The sequence below is a fragment of the Peromyscus maniculatus genome, chromosome 22, assembly GCF_049852395.1.
Source record: "Peromyscus maniculatus bairdii isolate BWxNUB_F1_BW_parent chromosome 22, HU_Pman_BW_mat_3.1, whole genome shotgun sequence".
Taxonomy (NCBI): Eukaryota; Metazoa; Chordata; class Mammalia; order Rodentia; family Cricetidae; genus Peromyscus; species Peromyscus maniculatus.
The window spans coordinates 53,091,392-53,110,688 of record NC_134873.1 but is presented as its reverse complement, the minus strand read 5'-3'; the positions used below and the strand labels follow the sequence as shown (position 1 = coordinate 53,110,688).

The 19,297-nt window shown below is 41.2% G+C and overlaps 1 protein-coding gene across 3 annotated transcripts in view; it reads left to right on the top strand.

The window, feature by feature from the left end:
* The first annotated feature begins 304 nt into the window (after nt 1–304).
* The window catches only part of Thada (THADA armadillo repeat containing), a 294,771-nt gene continuing 275,778 nt past the window's right edge, over nt 305–19,297 (top strand). Inside the window, exons 1-8 of one of the 3 annotated variants that reach the window (XM_006990503.4) lie at nt 305–447; nt 2,523–2,622; nt 3,809–3,903; nt 5,020–5,150; nt 8,140–8,288; nt 8,401–8,433; nt 8,625–8,673; nt 15,750–15,940. In XM_006990503.4, the coding sequence (XP_006990565.1) occupies nt 2,547–2,622; nt 3,809–3,903; nt 5,020–5,150; nt 8,140–8,288; nt 8,401–8,433; nt 8,625–8,673; nt 15,750–15,940 (724 nt within the window). In that variant the 5' untranslated portion in view covers nt 305–447; nt 2,523–2,546. Of the gene's footprint in view, nt 448–530; nt 675–2,522; nt 2,623–3,808; nt 3,904–5,019; nt 5,151–8,139; nt 8,289–8,400; nt 8,434–8,624; nt 8,674–15,749; nt 15,941–19,297 lie in introns of those variants that run through there. The other 2 variants (XM_076558882.1, XM_076558883.1) reach the window with 2 other exon arrangements.

Sequence of the window (19,297 nt, the reverse complement as noted above, 5' to 3'; positions counted from 1 at the left end):
CCGCTTCAGTTCACTCCAGGGCCCAACCGTCCCCGCGGGTAGTTTTTGCCCCGCCTCTGGGCACAGTGAGTGTGGAAAGTCTGGGTTGAGGCAGAAATGTCGGCCTGACACCTAGAGGTGCGGAGGCTGCAGCCCTGCCACCCAGAAGAAGGTAAAGCGTGACACACACATACACACACACTGACGCCAAGCTCTGATGTCGCGGTCAATCCAAATTCACTCGCAAACGCCCCCTCTGATGACGTCACGACCACCCCGCGCTTCTGATTGGAGGAACGGCGTCCGGCTACTCTCGCGACATCTCCTTGCCAGATTCCCGGTCTGCCTCCCCGCAGCGGGACCGGTGGTGCAGCGCGAACCACGTTAAAGCCGGGACGCTGCAGACGAGACGGGCTTCCGGGACTCGTCCAGAGGCGGCGACTCTTTGCCGACGTCCCCGGGCACGAGGTTTGGCTCGCGGGCGTGCTGCCTGCCGGGCGCGCGGGCGCGTGGGACCGACTCTCCACGGCGCGGCCGGGCCGGCTTGCAGGGCCCCGCGAGGGTGCCCGCCGTGGCCCTGCGGCGTTGCCAGCCTCTGGCGTGGGTCGCTTAGGTCTCCATGGAGACAGCCCTCTAACCACTTTTACGTCTGTCATTCTGTCATTCTTGGGGCTCCACGTGGGAGTCGGAAAGATGTAGGTGGGAGGGAAGCTGCAAATGGTACCTAAGAGCAGGAACGCACCGGGCTGGACAGGGTGGATTTTACGCATTGGGGAGGCCCAGTTCACCAGGACACACGTTTATCCATAGAACACGCAGAATCACCGAATCTGTTTTTTGAGCAGCCCCTAGGACTCCGGGATCAAATACTGCTGCAAACTGGCCATTTACCTGAATTGTCTCCGCAGTGTCCTCCTTCAGTGCCTTCTCACTTGATACGCGGGCTGCTCGTTTAGGAAATTATTTCCTTTTTTTTTTCCCCCTAAATTTAACGAAGAACTTCAAATTCTTTCCTTGTTGTATGTCTAGCTTTGTTCATTCTTAACTTTTTGGTGGGCTGCTCTCTTGCCTTTAATGTAGTGATTTGTTGTCCAAATGGACTATAGATTCTTTAGTAGCAGGAGCACCCTGACACTTGGCTGTAGCGTGTACTTTTAGGTAACAGGTGGTCCATCTTTCTGCCATTAAAGGTATTTGTCCCTTCCAGAATGTCTCTAGCAAATGTTAATTCCTTGGTTTTGTTCAAAAAAATGTTTATAAAGCATCTACATGCCTGAATGGTGAACGAGTGAGAATTAAAACACTGAACACATCATTAAAATGGCCACCTTCATGGAGTTTACTACTAGGAAAAACAGATGGTGTACAGATGTGCAAATTAATGTAATTTCAGGTAGTCATACCTGCTGTAAAAAAATAATGGAAGTGGTGTGTGTATCAGAGTGATGACATTTTAGATAAAGTTTCAGAAAACTTCTCTTGGGTGGTATTTAATCACAAACTTGGAGAATAAGAAATAGGTCTTGCCATATGTGTGGGACAGAGCATTAATTGGCAGATCTGGAAGTTTCATAGGTGATGTTAAGCATCAGGAAATGTGAGAGTTCTTAAGGTGGCAGAGTAGACTGATTTGAAATGAGTAGCAGAGGAAGCTGGGGCCAGGTTGTTTTCAGGCTTGTAAGTGCCAACACCCGAATTTGGACATTAGTAATTAATAAATTGCATTTAGCGCCATTGGAAACCCTTGAGAAGTTTAAGTTAAGTGCGAGGTTAGACTTCGTTTAGTTTTTTGTTTGTTTGTTTTGTTTTTTGTTTTTCAAGATAGGGTTTCTCTGTGTAGCTTTGCGCCTTTCCTGGAACTCACTTGGTAGCCCAGGCTGGCCTCGAACTCACAGAGATCCACCTGCCTCTGCCTCCTGCGTGCTGGGATTAAAGGCGTGCGCTACCACTGCCGGCATTCGTTAGTGTTTTTAAAGGATTACTTTGATGATTGACAAGAATGGATTCTTGGAGCCGGGCAGGCAGTTAGGAAGCTGTGTCAGGAGTATAGGTGAAAGATATCGAGTCAGTTTCTGCCTGGGAGAGTCTGAAGGTAGTCCACTCCTCATTGGACCACAGAGGTCTCCTTTGACAAGCTCTCATCAGCTTTCTAATCCTTCAGTGGGACAAAAGAAATCTCCCCTTCAAAGCAGGGGACTATTTTAAAGACTGTATAGTAAAACCCCATTTCACACAACAGCAGCAAAACCGCTAAACAAACAAACAAGCAAACAAAGCCCAGTTTTTCTTTTGTAAACCAGATAACCCAGTTCAGTGATTCTCAGCCCGGGGCAGTTGTACCCTCTCATAGTGGCACTGTTGGGAGACATCTATTGGTTGTCTTAACATGTTGATACTCCTGGCATCTGATGGGGTAGAGACTGGGGAAGCTTTAAGCATCCTATAGTGCATAGGACAACACCCTCAACTAATGCTCTTATGGCTCATATGTTGCAGGAGAAACCCTCCACTGGCCCAATGTCTTAAGCTATTCTTTCTTACAGAGACTACTGTCGGTCCTGTCTAAAATGGGTGTGAAGAAGAAAAGAGAAACGCAGGTCGCTGCATTGACTGTTTGTCAGGAGGACCTGAAAACTTTGAGATGTATGTGGTTTTTAAATTTCATTTGTTTGATGAATGAATTTGCAAGTTTGCAAGCAGAGTATTTGAATTTTTGGGACCCTGTAGAGTATAATGCTGAAATTCTTCCTGCTTCATTTTTCTTTTTTTTTTTTTTGCATTCAGTTTTGGGTAAAAATAGTTTTGTTAAATATTATATTCCTTTAGACTGATTTTTCCTTGCTATTTTGACCTATATACTTTTTTAAAGAAAGATTTATGTATGTATACACCATGTGTGTGTGTGTGCCTGAAGCCCACAGAGGTCATAAGAGGTAATCAAATCCCCAGGAACTGTAGTATGGAGGGTAGTGAGTTGCCACGTGGATGCTGGGAACTGAACCTGGGGTCTTCTAATGTCAGAGCCTCTATGTCTGCTTTTACTTTGTTATTTCTCTCTCTCTTTCTCTTTCTCTTTCTCTCTGTCTCTCTCTGTGTCTCTGTCTCTGTCTCTCTCTCTCTCTCTCTCTCTCTCTCTCTCTCTCTCTCTGTGTGCGCGTGCGTGCATATGTGAGTCAATTTGACACAAGCTGGAGTCATCTGGGAAGAGAGAAGCTCCATTGAGACAATACCTCCATCAGATTGGTCTGGGGGGAGGGAATTTTCTTGATTAGTGATTGATGTGAGAGGACCCAGCCCATTGTAGGCAGTGACACCCTTGGACAGGGGTCCTGGGTTGTATAATAAAAGCAAGCTGAGTAATCCATGTGGAACAACCAGTAAGCAGTGTTGCTTCCGTGGTCTATGCTTCGGTCCCAGCTCCAGGTCCCAACCTTGACTTCCTGCCCTGACGTCATTAGTGGTGGGAGTTGTGACTTCGACTGTGACCTGGGAGTTGTAAGATAAACCCTTTCCTCCCCAGTTTGCTTTTGGTCACGGTCTTCTCACAGCAGCAGAAAGCAAACTAAGCCAGTATGTGTCTGTGTGGACGTACACATGCCCTCAGACAGGTGGAGAGGTCAGAGGACGGCTTTTCGGAGTCAGCTCTCCTCCCCCCTCCACTGCATGGCTTCTGGGGTCACACTCGGGTCAGGCTTGGTGGCAGCCGCCTTACCTGCTAACCCATCTCACTGCCCTGGCTTACGGCCTTAGCAGTTTTGTAGAATGTAGAAGAAAGGTGATATCAGTCCGTGTGTAGTTACAGCAGTAAGTTTTTGTTTGTGTTCCTTAGCTTTTGCTGACGCAGAAGGGAAAAATCTAGCCTCATTGCTGTTACGTTGCGTACAACTCACGGACGGAGTGTCACAAATCTATTATATTAAACAGGTAATGCTGAGTTTTTGTTCATGATTATGTCTTGAATATTACCATGCTGTTAATGGATTTTAAAAATTAACTGACAGTTTCTGGCTTCGGTTATTTAATGCCAGTTTATCACCAAATGATAGTTTTTCCTTTTTATGTTCATTGTATAATGCCCTTTTATTCAGAGAAGCAATAGAAACAGTATCTAAGCTTCTACCGTCATTGGGACTATAAGTAGACAAGAGATAATTGTGTGTAATTTCTTTTTTAATTTTCATTTTTTTGGTTTTTTGAGACAGAGTTTCACTGTGTAGCCCTGGCTGTCCTGGAACTTACACACTCTGTAGACCAGGCTGAACTTGAACTCAGAAATCCACTTTTTTCTGCCTCCCAAGTGCTGGGATTAAAGGTATGTGCCACCACTACTCAGCAATATATTTTTTTTAAATTATTATTAATTTTGAATCTTCAAAACTTTTTGGCAGGCACATTTGAAAGTTAATTTAAAATATAGATTGCTCTTATTTGTATTTCAGAATTTAGACTTTCCACACGTGCACACTTTGAAATCAGTTAAATATATTGCTCACTTTTTTTTTTTTTTTTGGTTTTTGGGGACAGGGTTTCTCCATGTATTTTTGGTGTCTGTCCTGGATCTTGTTCTGTAGACCAGCCTAGCCTCGAACTCAAAGAGATCCGCTAGCCTCTGCCTCCTGAGTGCGGAGATTAAAGGCGTGCGCCAACATGCCTGGCTTATTACCCACTTTTAAAGAGCGCTATAGATTTTCTGTATTGCTGTGCCTTAGGCATGTGACTCTCAGTGTGAGTGGGTCAGGAAGTAAAGAGGGAGGGACATGCGTTAAAGGTTTATAAATACTGGAATCAGGCTGGGAATGTCCTCTGTTGGTAGAGTGATTGCCCTGTTCTGGTCCTCAGCACCACATAAATAGACATGGTGACACATGTCTGTAGTCTCTACTCTCAAGAGGTAGAAGCCAGAATATCAGAAGGTCAAGGTCACTTTCCCTCTTCCCTTCAAAGGAAAGAAAAACGACTTAAAAGAATATTTGTAATCATCTTAGTTTGATGTATTTGATATTAGAAAGAATTGTTTTGAATTTTTTTTTTTAATTATAGATTGTGCCTGTCCTGGAGAAGGTAGATAAAAATGGTGTGTATGATCCTGCTATTGAAAATTGTTTGAGAATTATAGCAAGCATTTATTTTTCCTTGACTCTGAAGAATCCCTTGAAGAAAGTCTTGGCGAGGTAAGGAAAGGAAGGAAGATAAGTTGAATGCTACAAGAAATAGCTGGGGCCTGGGGATCCACTTCAGTGGTGGAGTGCTCACCTACCTAGTAGGGAGAACCCTGGGTTCCATCCCCAGCACTTAAAAAAGAAAAAAGAAAAAGCAAAGTTCATTCACTGTTTTGGTAAAATTAAACTATAACACTACAAGTTTTATTTATACTATCTATCCATGTATCTGTCTGAGGTCTTTAGAAAGCAAAAGCCTTAGGTTTTAGGATTTAAAAAAACAAGCTGTACCTTTGTTCTGTGGGTCCCAGTTCACAGATTGCTGGGTCAGTTCTTTTGCCTGGATGTTTAAATCTATCATACCTTTTCTCTGTCCCCATCTATTCTAACACAGATAGTACAGGAGTATATCCTTTGTATAAAGTAGGCCTGAATTCCACCATTTCTGCCATGTTTCATTTTCTTTAGGAAAGGGTTTTCACTTTAATTTTGGTTTTTGTTTTTTGAAACCTTTTCTTTGGGTTTAACATATATACTATGTTTTAGTTTTAATATTTTTACCTAAGTGGGATTATACTCTACACAGTACTCTGTAGTTGGTTTATTTACTAAAGAATGTCTTGGAGGGCAGATGACATGACTCTGTGTGTCAGGGTAAGTCTCATCAAGCCTGGTGGCCTAAGTTTGATCTCTGCCTCCTACATGGTAGGAAGAGAGAACCAGCTCCTGCAAGTTATCCATGTTCATATGTGTGCTGTGGTACCTACCCATGTGTCCTCCTCAGTAAACAAGCACATAGAATAGTAAGAGAAATTTCTGTATCAGGATAGCCCCTTTAAAATGTATTCACTTATTTTCATTTTGTGAGTGAGTGTTTTGTCTGTATTTATTTCTATGTACATACTCCATATTATGATATGTCCAACTGTGAATCATGATGCATATTATTTGGTTTATTTAGTCTCCTTGCCACTGATGACTATCTGGTGTTTTAGATTTCACTATTCCAGAAGTGCTGCAGTGATAGTCTGTGTGTACATAAAGTGTGTGTAATCATGTGCATGAATGACTGGAGGGGGGTTGTAGACCGTTTTGCAGATGTTGACTGTACTTCCCCTAAGCTATTTATTAACACTTCTCCAGCTGTGAGTGACACTACTTATTTCTGTGTCTCTCCAGCACTGATGACACCAGTTTTTACATTTTTATAATCTGAAGATGAGAAATGCTCTTTTATTATCACTTACATTTCCCAGATTATTAATGTTAACTTGGTGCTGGGGTTTGACCCCATGGGGTTTTGCATATTAGGCAGATACTCTCCCACTGAACTACATCCCCAACTCATGGTTGAACATTTTGTGATGTGTGCAGTTTGATTACCTTTTAAATTATATCTTTTCATTGTCTTATAATCTTTTCTTGATTTATAAGTGCTCTATATAAATTATGTGCCAAAATGTATTTTTTCCGCTTTCTGCATGATATATTGTCTTTATAAAATTAAAAAAGATCATGACCCTAATAATACTTTTCATTATATATATTTCTAAATTTTATGCCTTGCTCATTTTATGCTCTTTCTAATTCAAGATTGTTATTTCCTGTCTTACTTTTTTTGCTCAGTTTTAAATCCATCTAGAATCAAGTTTTGAGGATTGGGTGAGGTGGGGTCTAGTTTAGTTTCTGTTTCATATAGAATCTCTGTTATCCCCAGACTTTTGGCTCATACATTTCCCTTATATTTGGAATACTCCTCGTCGTTATGTATTTTTATAAAAACTCAGGTTTGATTATTTTAGACTTGTGTGTGTTTGTTATACCAATACCACTCTTCTTTTACTATTTTGATACTATGATTCAGTTACACAGAGTTAGTTACCTTTCTACTGAGTTTTCTTTTTTGGACTATTCCAGTTTTTAGATTATTTCTTCTAGAAGAGTAGTGATTATTTGTGCTTATTAGTGCATCTGTATGTGGAGCTTGTTTTGATTTAACTGGACTAATATTGGCATAACTTTCTATTAAGGAAATTTTTGTTGAGTACTGTGTTCCAAGGACATTTATAGGAATTGAGGTTAAAATGAATAGAACAGCTTAGATTTTTAGAATCTTAGATGCTAAGGGGAAAATGGAAAAGTCAGCACCATGTGCAGGAGAACATGGCCAGAGACTGAAGAAAAGGAGAGCTGAGAGTGGAGGAAGGGGGGGCCAGCGTGGACTGTCGGTCTGACGTGTGGTTGGCCACATCTCGCCTTCCTTCTCTTGGGGTGGGTGACTTTGAGACCGAACGACAAGATTTGAGGTGTTTGAAGAAAGAGTGTTCTGGATGGAGGAAATAAGTGAAGATTTTGATAGATAAGCTCTCAGAACAAGGAAGAGTCATCTAGCCAGAGTTAAGTGATTAAGGATTGAGATGAGGGCTAATGGTGAGGGGAGAAAGGCAGGTTTTGAAAGGCCTTGTGGGTTATTGTGAGCTATGCTTATTAGTGCAGCTGTATGTGGAGCTTGTTAGAGGATCACAGGTAGATAGATGGTACAGACTTGTTTTCTTTATGTGTCCTTTGAATGACAGAGAAAACAACTGTCTATATAGCTTCCGTATTGCATTAGGCATTACAAACAACTTAGAGATGGTTTAGAGCGCATGGGAGAATCTGCACAGGGTGTAATGCAAATGCTCTGTGTGTTATACAGGAGGTTGAGCATCCCCCAGTTTTTTCCCTGGTTGGTCCTGAAACCATCCTCATAGTAAATGCTGACTGCATGGTGCTGTTGCTCTGGCTACTCTGTTGAGAGAAGGCTTGGGGAGCAGAAACGGCAAAATGGAACCAGGGACGAGAAATGGTAGATCAGTGAATTTCGGTGGTGGTGGTGCAGGGTTATAACTTTGGGGCTATGTTTTGAAGGTGTGATTCAGTGTTTAACATTTGTATATTCTCCGCCCTCCATACTTAGCCCAGTAATAGAAGCTTTTCATCCTTTGTTTCTTTTTTGCAGCTCACTGAATGGCCTACCTGAATATTTTGTAACTGATGCTACATACTGTTTTATTTTTTACCTTCAAGAAGACTTAGAAACTTCTGACTTATATGCTTATAGAAAAATAATGGACAACATATCTTCCTGCCTGGAGAACTTTAATGTGGGTAAGCCAGCACTTTTCAGTGCCTTTTCCTGCTAATGTCTGTCACCACATCACCTTTTTAAAACGGTCATTTTGGCAGAAGCTCCTTAACATTGTTCTTTTCCCACCTGCAGGTACAGCATGTGTTGTTTATCTGCTTAAAAGTGGTAAGTCTTGATATTTTCTTTTGCGCTGAGTTGTTTTAGAGATGACTTCCAGATAACTAAAGTAGACCATACCCTTTGCAGTTCCTGCTTCGCCATGACGTCATTTTTGGTCGATATTTTATGATTTCCTGGTACTGAAGCTGAAACTTAGTTTGGAGCTCTGGTTTGTCATTCTGTTCTTTTTCTTTCAGTGCTTCGTTTTCTCTACAAGAGTTTAACTGACATCCTGGAGGAAAACAGGCGAGTGCTGGATGTTTGCATGCTTGTGCACATGTCTGTGTGCACATGGGGATTGTCTTGTACAATGGAAGCTTTCTTTCTTTTTTTTTTAATATATATTTATTTTATAATTACCTTAATTTCACATATCAGCCACAGATTCCCCCGTCCTCCCTCCTCCCACTCCCTAGTCCTACCCCCCAATCCATCCCCCATTCCCACCTCCTCCAAGGCAAGGTCTCCCCTGGGGAGTCAGCCCAGCCTGGTAGACTCAGCCGAGGCAGGTCCAGTCCCCTCCTCCCTACACCAAGGCTGAGCAAAGTGTCCCAGCATAGGCCCCAGGCTCCAAAAAGCCAGCCCATGCACCAAGGACAGGTCCCAGCTCCACTGCCTGGGGGCCTCCCAAACAGTTTAAGCTAATCAACTGTCCTACTTATCCAGAGGGCCAGGTCCAGTTCCATGGGGGCTCCTCAGCCATTGGCTCACTGTTCATGCGTTTCCACTAGTTTGGCTATTTGTCCCAGTGCTTTTTCCAATCATGGTCTCAATATCTCTCGCTCATACAATCCCTCCTCTCTCTCGCCAGTTGGGCTCCCAGAGCTCCACCTGGGGCTCGGCCGTGGATCTCTGCATTAGCTTCCATCAGATACTGGATGAGAGTTCTATCATGACAGTCAGGGTGTTCAGCCATCCGATCACCAGAGGAGGTCAGCTCAGGCACTCTCTCGACCATTGCCAGTAGTCTACAGTGGAGATATCTTTGTGGATTTCTGGGGACCTCTCTAGCACTCTGCTTCTTCCTATTCCCCTGGGGTCTTCATTCATCATGGTATCCCCCTCCCTGTTCTGCCACTCTGCTCCTGACCCAGCTGGGACCTCCCGCTCCCCTAGCTCTTTCCCTTGACACTTGCCCTCCATTACCCCTATCCCCACCCCTAGTCTGCTCATGTAGATCTCATCCATTTCTCTGTTGTTAGGTGATCCCTGTGTCTTTCTCAGGGTCCTCTTTACTAGGAAGCCTCCCTGGAGTTGTGAGTTGCAGTCTGGTTATCCTTTGCTTTACATCTAGTATCCACTTATGAGTGGGTACATACCATGTTTGTCTTTCTGAGTCTGGGTTACCTCACTCAGGATGATTTTTTTCTAGTTCCATCCATTTGCCCGCAAACCTCATGATGTCATTGTTTTTCTCTGCTGAGTAGTACTCCATTGTATATATATAGCACATTTTCTTTATCCATTCTTCAGTTGAAGGGCATCTAGGTTGTTTCCACGTTCTGGCTATTACAAATAATGCTGCTATGAACATAGTTGAGCATGTGTTCTTGTGGTATGATTGAGCATTCCTTGGGTATATGCCCAAGAGTGGTATAGCTGGGTCTTGAGGGAGGTTGATTCCCAATTTTCTAAGAAAACACAATATTGATTTCCATAATGGCTGTACAAGCTTGCATTCCCACCAACAGTGGAGGAGTGTTTCCCTTGCTCCATATCATCTCCAACATAAGCCCTCTTCAGTGTTTTTGATCTTAGCCATTCTGATGGGTGTAAGATGGTATCTCAGAGTTTTGTTTTGATTTGCATTTCCCTGATGATTAAGGATACTGAGCAATTCCTTAAATGTCTTTCAGCCATTTGAACTTCTTCTGAGAATTCTCTGTTTAGCTCTATAGCCCATTTTTTAATTGGACTGTTGGGTATTTTGATGTCTAATTTTTTGAGTTCTTTAAATATTCTGGATATCAGCTCTCTGTCAGATGTGGGATTGGTAAAGATCTTTCCCCATTCTGTAAGCGGTCATTTTGTCTTATTGACTGTGTCCTTTGCCCTACAAAAGCTTCTCAGTTTCAAGAGGTCCCATTGATCGATTGTATCTCCCAGTGTCTGTGCTACTGGTGTTATATTTAGGAAGTGATCTCCAGTGCCAGTATGTTCAAAACAACTTTCTACTTTCTCTTCTGTTAGGTTCAGAGTAACTGGATCTATGTTTTGAAATCTTTGATCCACTTGGACATAAGTTTTGTGCACGGTGACAGATATGGATCTATTTGTAATCTTCTACATGTTGACATCCAGTTATGCCAGCACCATTTGTTGAAGATGCTTTTTCCATTGTATAGTTTTGTCTTCTTTGTCGAAAATCATATGTTCATAGGTGTGCGGATTTATGTCAGGGTCTTCAGTTCAGTTCCATTGGTCCACATGTTGGTTTTTATGGCAGTACCAAGCTGTTTTTATTACTGTAGCTCTATAGTAGAGCTTGAAGTTAGGGATCATGATACCACCAGAGGTTGTTTTATTGTACAGGATTCTTTTGGCTATCCTGGGTTTTTTGTTTTTCCTTATGAAGTTGAGTATTGTTCATTCCAGGTCTGTGAAGAATTGTGTTGGTATTTTGATGGGGATTGCATTGAATCTGTAGATTGCTTTTGGTAAGATTGCCATTTTTACTATGTTAATCCTACCTATCCATGAGCATGGGAGATCTTTCCATTTTCTGTTATCTTCTTCAGTTTCTTTCTTCAGAGACTTAAAGTTCTTGTCATACAGGTCCTTCACTTTAGTTAGAGTTACCCCAAGGTATTTTATATCATTGGTGGCTATTGTAAAGGGTTATGTATCTCTGATTTCTTTCTCAGCCCGTTTGTCATTTGTATGTAGGAGGGCTACTGATTTTGTTGAGTTAATCTTGTATCCTGCTACATTGCTGAAGGTGTTTATAAGCTGTATGAGTTCCTTTGTTGAATTTTTGGGGTCACTTATGTATACTATCATGTCATCTGCAAATAGTGAAAGTTTGACTTCTTCCTTTCCAATTTGTATCCCCTTGATCTCCTTTTGTTGTCTAATTCTCTGGCTAGAACTTCAAGTACTATATTGAATAAATGTGGGGAAAGTGGACAGCCTTGTCTTGTTCCTGATTTTAGTGGAATTGCTTTGAGTTTTTCTCCATTTACGTTGATGTTGGCTGTTGGCTTGCTGTAAATTGCCTTTATTATGTTTAGGTATGTTTCTTGTATTCCTGATCTCTCCAAGACCTTTATCATGAAGGGGTTTGGGTTTTGTCAAAGGCCTTTTTAGCATCTAGTGAGATGATCATGTGGTTTTTTTTTTTTTTTCTTTCAGTTTGTTTATATGGTGTATTACATTGACAGACTTTGGTATGTTGAACCACCCTTTCATCCCTGGGATGAAGCCTACTTGATCATGGTGGATAATTGTTTTGATGTGTTGTTCTTGGAGTCTGTTTGCCAATATTTTATTAAGTATTTTTGCATCAATGTTCATGAGGGAGATTGGTCTGTAGTTCTCTTTCTTTGTTGCATCTTTGTTTGGCTTGGGAATCAGGGTAATTGTAGCCTCATAAAAGGAGTTTGGTAATTTTCCTTCTGTTTATATTGTGTGGAACAATTTTAAAGAGTATTGGTATTATCTTTTCTTTGAAGATCTGGTAGAATTCTCTGCTGAAAGCATCTAGTCCTGAGCTTTTTTTGGTTGAGAGACTTTTAATGACTGTTTCTATTTCCTTAGGGGTTATTGGTCTATTTAAATAGTTTATCTGGTCTTGATTTAACTTAGGTATGTGGTACCTATCCAGAAAATTATCCATTTCTTTTAGATTTTCCAGTTTTGTGGAGTACAGGTTTTTGAAGTATGACTTGAGTTCTCTGGATTTCCTCAATGTTAGTTGTTATGTCTCCCTTTTCATTTCTGATTTTGCTAATTTGAATGCTCTCTCTCTGCCTTTTAGTTAGTTTGGATAATGGCTTGTCTATCTTGTTGATTTTCTCAAAGAACCAACTCTTTGTTTCATTGATTCTTTGTATTGTTCTCTTTGTTTCTATTTTATTGATTTCAGCTCTCAATTTGATTATTTCCTGGTGTCTATTCCTCCTGGGTGACTTTGCTTCTTCTTGTTCTAGGGCTTTCAGGTGTGCTGTTAAGTCACTAGTGTGACATTTCTCCAACTTCTTTATGTGGGCATTTATTTAGTGCTATGAATTTTTCTCTTAGCACTTCTTTCATAGCATCCCATAGGTTTGGATATGTGATATACTCATTTTCATTGATCTCTAGGAAGTCTTTAATTTCTTGATTTCTTCCTTGACCCATTGGTGATTCAGTTGAGCATTATTCAGTTTCTATGAGATTGTAGACTTTCTGTAATTTTTGTTGTTGTTGAAATCTAACTTTATACCATGGTGGTCTGATAGAACACAGGAGGTTATTCCAATTTTTTTTTGTATCTGTTGAGATTTACTTTGTGGCTAAGTATGTGGTTGATTTTAGAGAAAGTTCCATGGGGTGCTGAGAAGAAGGTATATTCTTTTTTGTTAGAATGGAATGTTCTGTAGATATCAATTAAGTCCATTTGAGCCATAACATCATTTAAGTCCCTTATTTCTCTGTTAAGTTTCGATTTTGTAGGTCTGTCCAGTGGTGAGGTGTTGAAGTCTCCCACTATTGATGTGTGGGATTTTATGTGTGATTTAAGCTTTAGTAATGTTTCTTTTACATATGTGGGTGCCCTTGTGTTTGGGCCATAAATGTTCAGAATTGAAACTTCATCTTGGTGGATCTTTTCTGTGATGAGTTTGTAATGCCCTACTTGATCTCTTTTGATTGATTTTAGTTTGAAGTCTATTTTGTTGGCTATTAGGGTGGCTACACCAGCTTGCTTCTTAAGACCATTTGATTGGAAAGACTTTTCCCAGCCTTTTACTCTGAGGTAGTGTCTATATTTGAATTTGATGTGTGTTTCTTGTATGCAGCAGAAAGATGGGTCCCTGCAGGCCAGAAGAGGGGAGCCAGATCTCATTACAGGTGGTTGTGAGCCACCATGTGGGTGCTGGGAATTGAACTCAGGACCTCTGGCAGAACAGCCAGTGCTCTTAACCTCTGACCCATCTCTCCAGCCCAACAGAAGCTTTTTTAAAAGGCTCAGAATGTGCCCTTTCCAACATTTGATGTGATTATTTAAATTTGTATTTAGAAGTTACACACACACACACACACACACACACACATACACACATGCACGGACACACGCACACACAGGTATGATATTTGATTGATTTTTTTTGAAACAGGGTCTCACTGTGTAATCCAGTAATTTCAAACTTGTAATCTCCCTGCCCTAACCTCTCAGGTGCTGGCGTGACAGGTATCTCCCACTGTGCTCAAAAGATAATTTATAAAGATCATTATTCTGAAAATGATTGATAAAGAGAAAAGTCATTCCCCTTAGCTTTGAGTGTTTGATATTTTCATGGTTGAAGTTTCTTGTTATCTTTCTGAAGATATTAATAATAGTTACTTTTAAAAAAAGTTTTCTTAGATTTACATAGTCTCTGGTTTGTCTAAGTTTTTTTTTTTCCTCCTGTTTTCTGTGTTTGCTCACTGTATTTTTGGTAAGAAACTTTCTGTGGGAGGCCATGGGAGTCCAGCTCCTACCTTTCCTACCTTTTTAGTTCTTATGAGAGAGGGATAAGAAATATTAGATAAAGAGAGACCTAGTTGATGAGAAGAAAGACAGAAACACAGGATAGCTTTAGGAGAGCCTGAAACACTACCCAATGGCCTCGAAGGTTTATTCAAAAGGCTTTTTATAACATGCCCAGGGAGAGGCAAAAGATTCTCCCTTGCTAGATCAGAACACACTGTACAGCCAAGTGTAGACCCTTCCAAACACCTGGTAACCACGCCTGTGGCCAAATCATCTCCTTATGCAGCCCTGCTGGGTAAAGCAAGCTCAGATTCTCTAACCTTGAGTAATCTGGGCCTCTACATCTTTCCTCAGAAGTCTAGTGCTATTGGTTGGACAAATATTCGGGACTAGGTCATTAAACATTGATGTAAGTCTGTGCATATGGGTGGGGTTGACTGCAGGTTTGGACTGTTTCTTAGGGGAATCCATTAAGTCATGGTCATGCTCCTGGCGGGGCGGGGGGGGGGGGGGGGGGGGGGGCCCGGGATTTATAGTAGCATCATCATCCGTCGTCTGCTTCAGCCCCTCCCCCCCCATGTGCCTCCCACACTTGGCTCCATCTTCATTTCTTGGAGATATATACCTAAGGGTGGAATAGCGGGGACCTATGCTAATTTTGTTTGTTTTGAGGAAGTTACAAACGGTTTCCCTGGCTTGGGTTTTAATAGGATCTTTCTATTCTCCCTATTGAAAATAGAGTGAGAAGGATGAGGGTAAAGGCTGGAGAGCAGTTGAAGCTGTTGTACCCTAAAGAGATGTGAGAATGACTCAGGTCAGGTGGCAGCTGTGGACATGGTATGGGTGCAGATCTCCTTACAGATGGGAGAGAGACCAGGAGGCCAACAGTAGTGCAGAGCTAGAGATCCCAGGAGGCAGCGCAGGTTTGCAGTCAAGGATAAACTCCCATATTTTGAGATACTAATTAGATACCCAAATGAAGATTGTGAGTGGGAAGTTAGAAATACAAGTTTGTAATGGGAGAGGTCTGGGTTAGAGCCCAAAGTCGGGCAGTAGTTAGCCTATAGAATATAATGTAAAGCATCAAGGGAGAGAAGTAGATGAGAATAGAGAACTGAGTAGGACTGAATCTTGGGGAGCTTTGACATAGAGTAGGTCGGGCTGCGAATGTCTCACTGTGAGAGGATCTGCTTAGTGTACCTGAGGCTTTGGGTTGGTCCTTCACACCAGCGAGAAGGGGGCGGGGCATGAGAGGGAGGAGAGAGAGAGTTAGATGGGTAAATAGATTAGGGAGAAGAGAACTATCTAGTCATGTCTAGAAGAATGTCTAGGACAGCATGTTGAAGGCAGGTGGGAAAACATGTGCAGGTTGAGTGTTCATGCCTATAAGTTGTCTCATTAGCTCTTCATTTCTTCTTTTTAAAGATTGCTTACTTTTGCTCTACAATAGGGAGGAAGGTTAGTCTGGCTGAGAAAGAGGGCCTATTACAGTCAGAGTACTCAGGAGTTCATAGTTAGTGTCTGTGTAACGGGAATGCTTATCTCAGATTGAGTTTGGCCCTTGGATGCAGCCATGTGCTGGTGTAAAGAGGGTAGAAGTGGTCACATTTGTATTGAATTTCCTTTTGAAATCTCCTATTCTTTTTTGTAGAAAATTTGCTGGAAATCACATTGTTCAAACACAGTTAATGAATGACTTATTGGTGGGCATTAGAGTTTCAATGACATTAGTACAAAAAGTACCAAGTCCTGAGGGCTATCTTTGGAGTGATTCTTCTAACTGTCTCATCTGGCGTGTTATGTGTGGCTTGCTAAGCATTTTCACCGACTTTTTAAATGATGGTAAGTGTGACAAAATGATGATCATAACTGCATGCCAGTCTGTTTAACCTATGGAGAAAGGACCTGAACTACATGATTTTAATGCTTGTTTTGTGTTTTTCAAATGTATGAGTTCAGCAAGGGAGGTTGAACAACTTTTCCCAGGTTGCGTGTGTATGTATGTCAGCATGTTTATTGTGTATAAAGGGAGAAACACATTCAATACTCTCATTGTTAGAAAGCCACAGACTTTAGAAAAATTCTTTAGAAGCAGCTACCAAATTTAAGAAAGACTTAGAAAGATGAGTTGAATTCTTAATGGTATTATATTCAGATAATGACAATAGTTGATTATGAGCCCGGTTGCCTAATTCCTCCCAATATCTCTTCTGTCCATGAGAACTAGACCACTAGGAAGCTAAGTAGAAGAAAAGAAATTTCTCTTCATGAGAGTATTTCAATTAATAAATTAAAATGAAGTAACATGATAGACTTCTTGTAATACCCAGTGATTGATGTAGGTGGCATTAAGCACCAATAATCACAGAAACAAAACCAGATAAAATGTGCCTCTTAGATTCTTGTAGCTCCTACCTGGCATCTTCTGAAGGGATTGAATTTGAGAGTAATGCTGTCTCTAGGTCAGCTGCCAGTTGGCAGGAATCAGGACTGCATTGGATGAGGACAGAGGATCTACCAGGAATAAGCAAACACAGCATCCTTGTTGAAGGAACTGCAAGTCAGATGGGCCAGAGTTCCTCATCAGAGAATTATAGCGGAGAGAGGCGGGGTGCTTGTACTGTAAGATCTGTAGAAGATATTTAAAAAGTCTGGAAATGCATACTCATGTGTTAATGCTGTTGAAGAACGTAAGGAAGTCATTACTGGGAAAGTTGTAATAGTGTTTACTCAGTGTGAAAGGGCATTCTGGTTGGGGTGAGGTATATGGGATGCGGTACATGGGTAAGTCTTTGGGGCTGGAAGCTAAGTTCTATAATTTATTTAACTGTTTATGTATATATAAAATCTTTTTGTTAAACAAAGGAGTTTCATAGCATTTTAAGTATTACAGAAAAGGTTAAATTGTCATTTCTCGTCATCTGCTATTCTGTGTAGTTTTATATATATATATATATATATATATATATATATATATATATATATGAATTTAACTTAAATAAAAAACACAATTAAAAAATAAATGAACAACAACAAAAAACAAAAACAAAACAAAAAACCCAAGGGGCTGTAGAGATGGCTCTGTAGTTAAGAGCACTGGCCACTCTTTGAGAGTACCTGAGTTCAGTTGCCAGCACCCACTTGGTGGCTCAAAACCGTCTATAACTCCAGTTCCAGGGGATCTGACATCTTCTTGTGCTTTCTTGGACACTGTATGCACAAGGTGCACAGACACACATGCAGGCAAAACAACCACACACACAGACTTTTAAAAAATGAAAACATTGGCTGGACAAGATGTCTCAGTGGGTAGACTTTGCCACAAGGCCAGATGACCTGAGCTTGATGCCTGATCTCTGGAACTCACATGGTGGAGTACTATAAGTTGTCCTTTGACCTACACACACACACACACACACACACACACACACACACACACACACACACACCACAAAAAACATTATGGGGCCCTGTTTAGAACTCTTGTTTGTAAGAAATGATGATTTACTCTGCCTTTGCTGGGATAATTGTTTTAACATTGGTAACTAGGAAAAATTACCTTGGACTTTTAGGAATTTAAAAGAAATTAAATTAGTTACTTTAAAAAATAAATTAAAAAAAATAAGAAATTTTAATGTGTGTGTTTCTGTCTCTGAGTATGTGCACATGGGTTCCTGAGGAGGCCAGAAGAGGGTGTCTGATCCCCTGGAGTTAGACTTGTAAGTGCTTGTGAACCATCCAGTGTAGGTGCTGGGAACTAAACTTGGGTCCTCTGCAAGAGGACCAAGCACCTTAACCTCTGAGCCATCTCTCCAGACCCTAATTAGTTACTTTCATCAAGACAGAATTTATAGACAACTTTTCAGAGGATATTTACCTTTTTTAAAAGGACAATTTAGAAATCTGAAAAGTAAAAGACTTTGGTGAGATACAGAGAAGAAAATTTAAAAATTTATTTTATTTTTATGTATGTGTGTGGTTATATGAGTTGTCTATACCATGTGAATTTAGGTGCCTGTGGTGGCTAGACCAGGGCAGCAGGTCCCCTGGAACCAGGCGTATAAATGGTTGTGAGCCTCCATGTGGATGCTGGGAAATGAACTTGGATCCTCTGTAAGAGGAGCAAGTACTCTAGACTGCTGAGTCATCTCTAGTCCAGACACAAATTTAATGAGACGCGATTTTCTGAAAAGTTGATGGCACTTCATCAGTGCCATTCTTAAGTAGTTAAAGCTTTTTGTGTTAGTAAAGTATTTAGCAGTGAGTAACAGAAAATTGTCACAAAGTTTAGAGGCAGATGACCGAGAACTACTGCCACCAATGTAGGACCCAGCATTGCCTTTCTGCTGTGGCATTTTTATTATGTTGGTGTCTTCCCATGTGCCTCCTGCCTCCTGTTGGCACCTGTCTGCTGTAGCTGCAGGCATCATGTGTTTGTTCAAGGAAGAGGAAGGCCTTGCATCTTCTCTCTCTCTCTCTCTCTCTCTCTCTCTCTCTCTCTCTCTCTCTCTCTCTCTCTTTCTCTCCCTCCCTCCCTCCCTCTTTCTTTCTTTCTTTTCTTTTCTTTCCTTTTTCTCCTCCCTCCCTCCCTTCCTCCCTCCCTCCCTCTCTCTCTTTCTTCTTATTTTTTAATGTATTAGGCTCTGTACATGTACCTGAATGCCAGAAGGGGGCATCCGATCCTATTATAGATGGTTGTGAGCCAGTATGTGGTTGCTGGGAATTGAACCTCTGGAAGAGCAGTCAGTTCTCTTAAATGCTGATCTATCTCTCCAACCCAAGGGCCTTGCATGGTAATCAGAAAAACTAATAGACTAAGGGACTTCTGCATATAGCTCATTGGCCTGAACCCCTCCAGTGGCTGTCTTTAGTTTCAAAGAAGATTGTAGGAGCAAGAATCCTGCTTTTGGCTAAGCATATGGCTACCCAAAGTCAGTTTTTTTTTTTTTTCCCAGAGATGGAGGGCAAAGTAGATATTTAATAGTTAACTTAAGGTGTCTGTCATACTTCTTAGTCTGAGTTGAGTAATTCACATTACTGGAGGCTAATGTGTATGCAAACAAAAAGAAGATAGCGAATCAAAATTGTCTGGTCACTTTGAGTGCTGTGAGTGCTGTGCTAGCAAGGTTTCTAATTGGCATTGGTGTGGATTTTTTTTTCATATAGCACTTCAGACCTCTCTAAGGAAAATTGTTCATG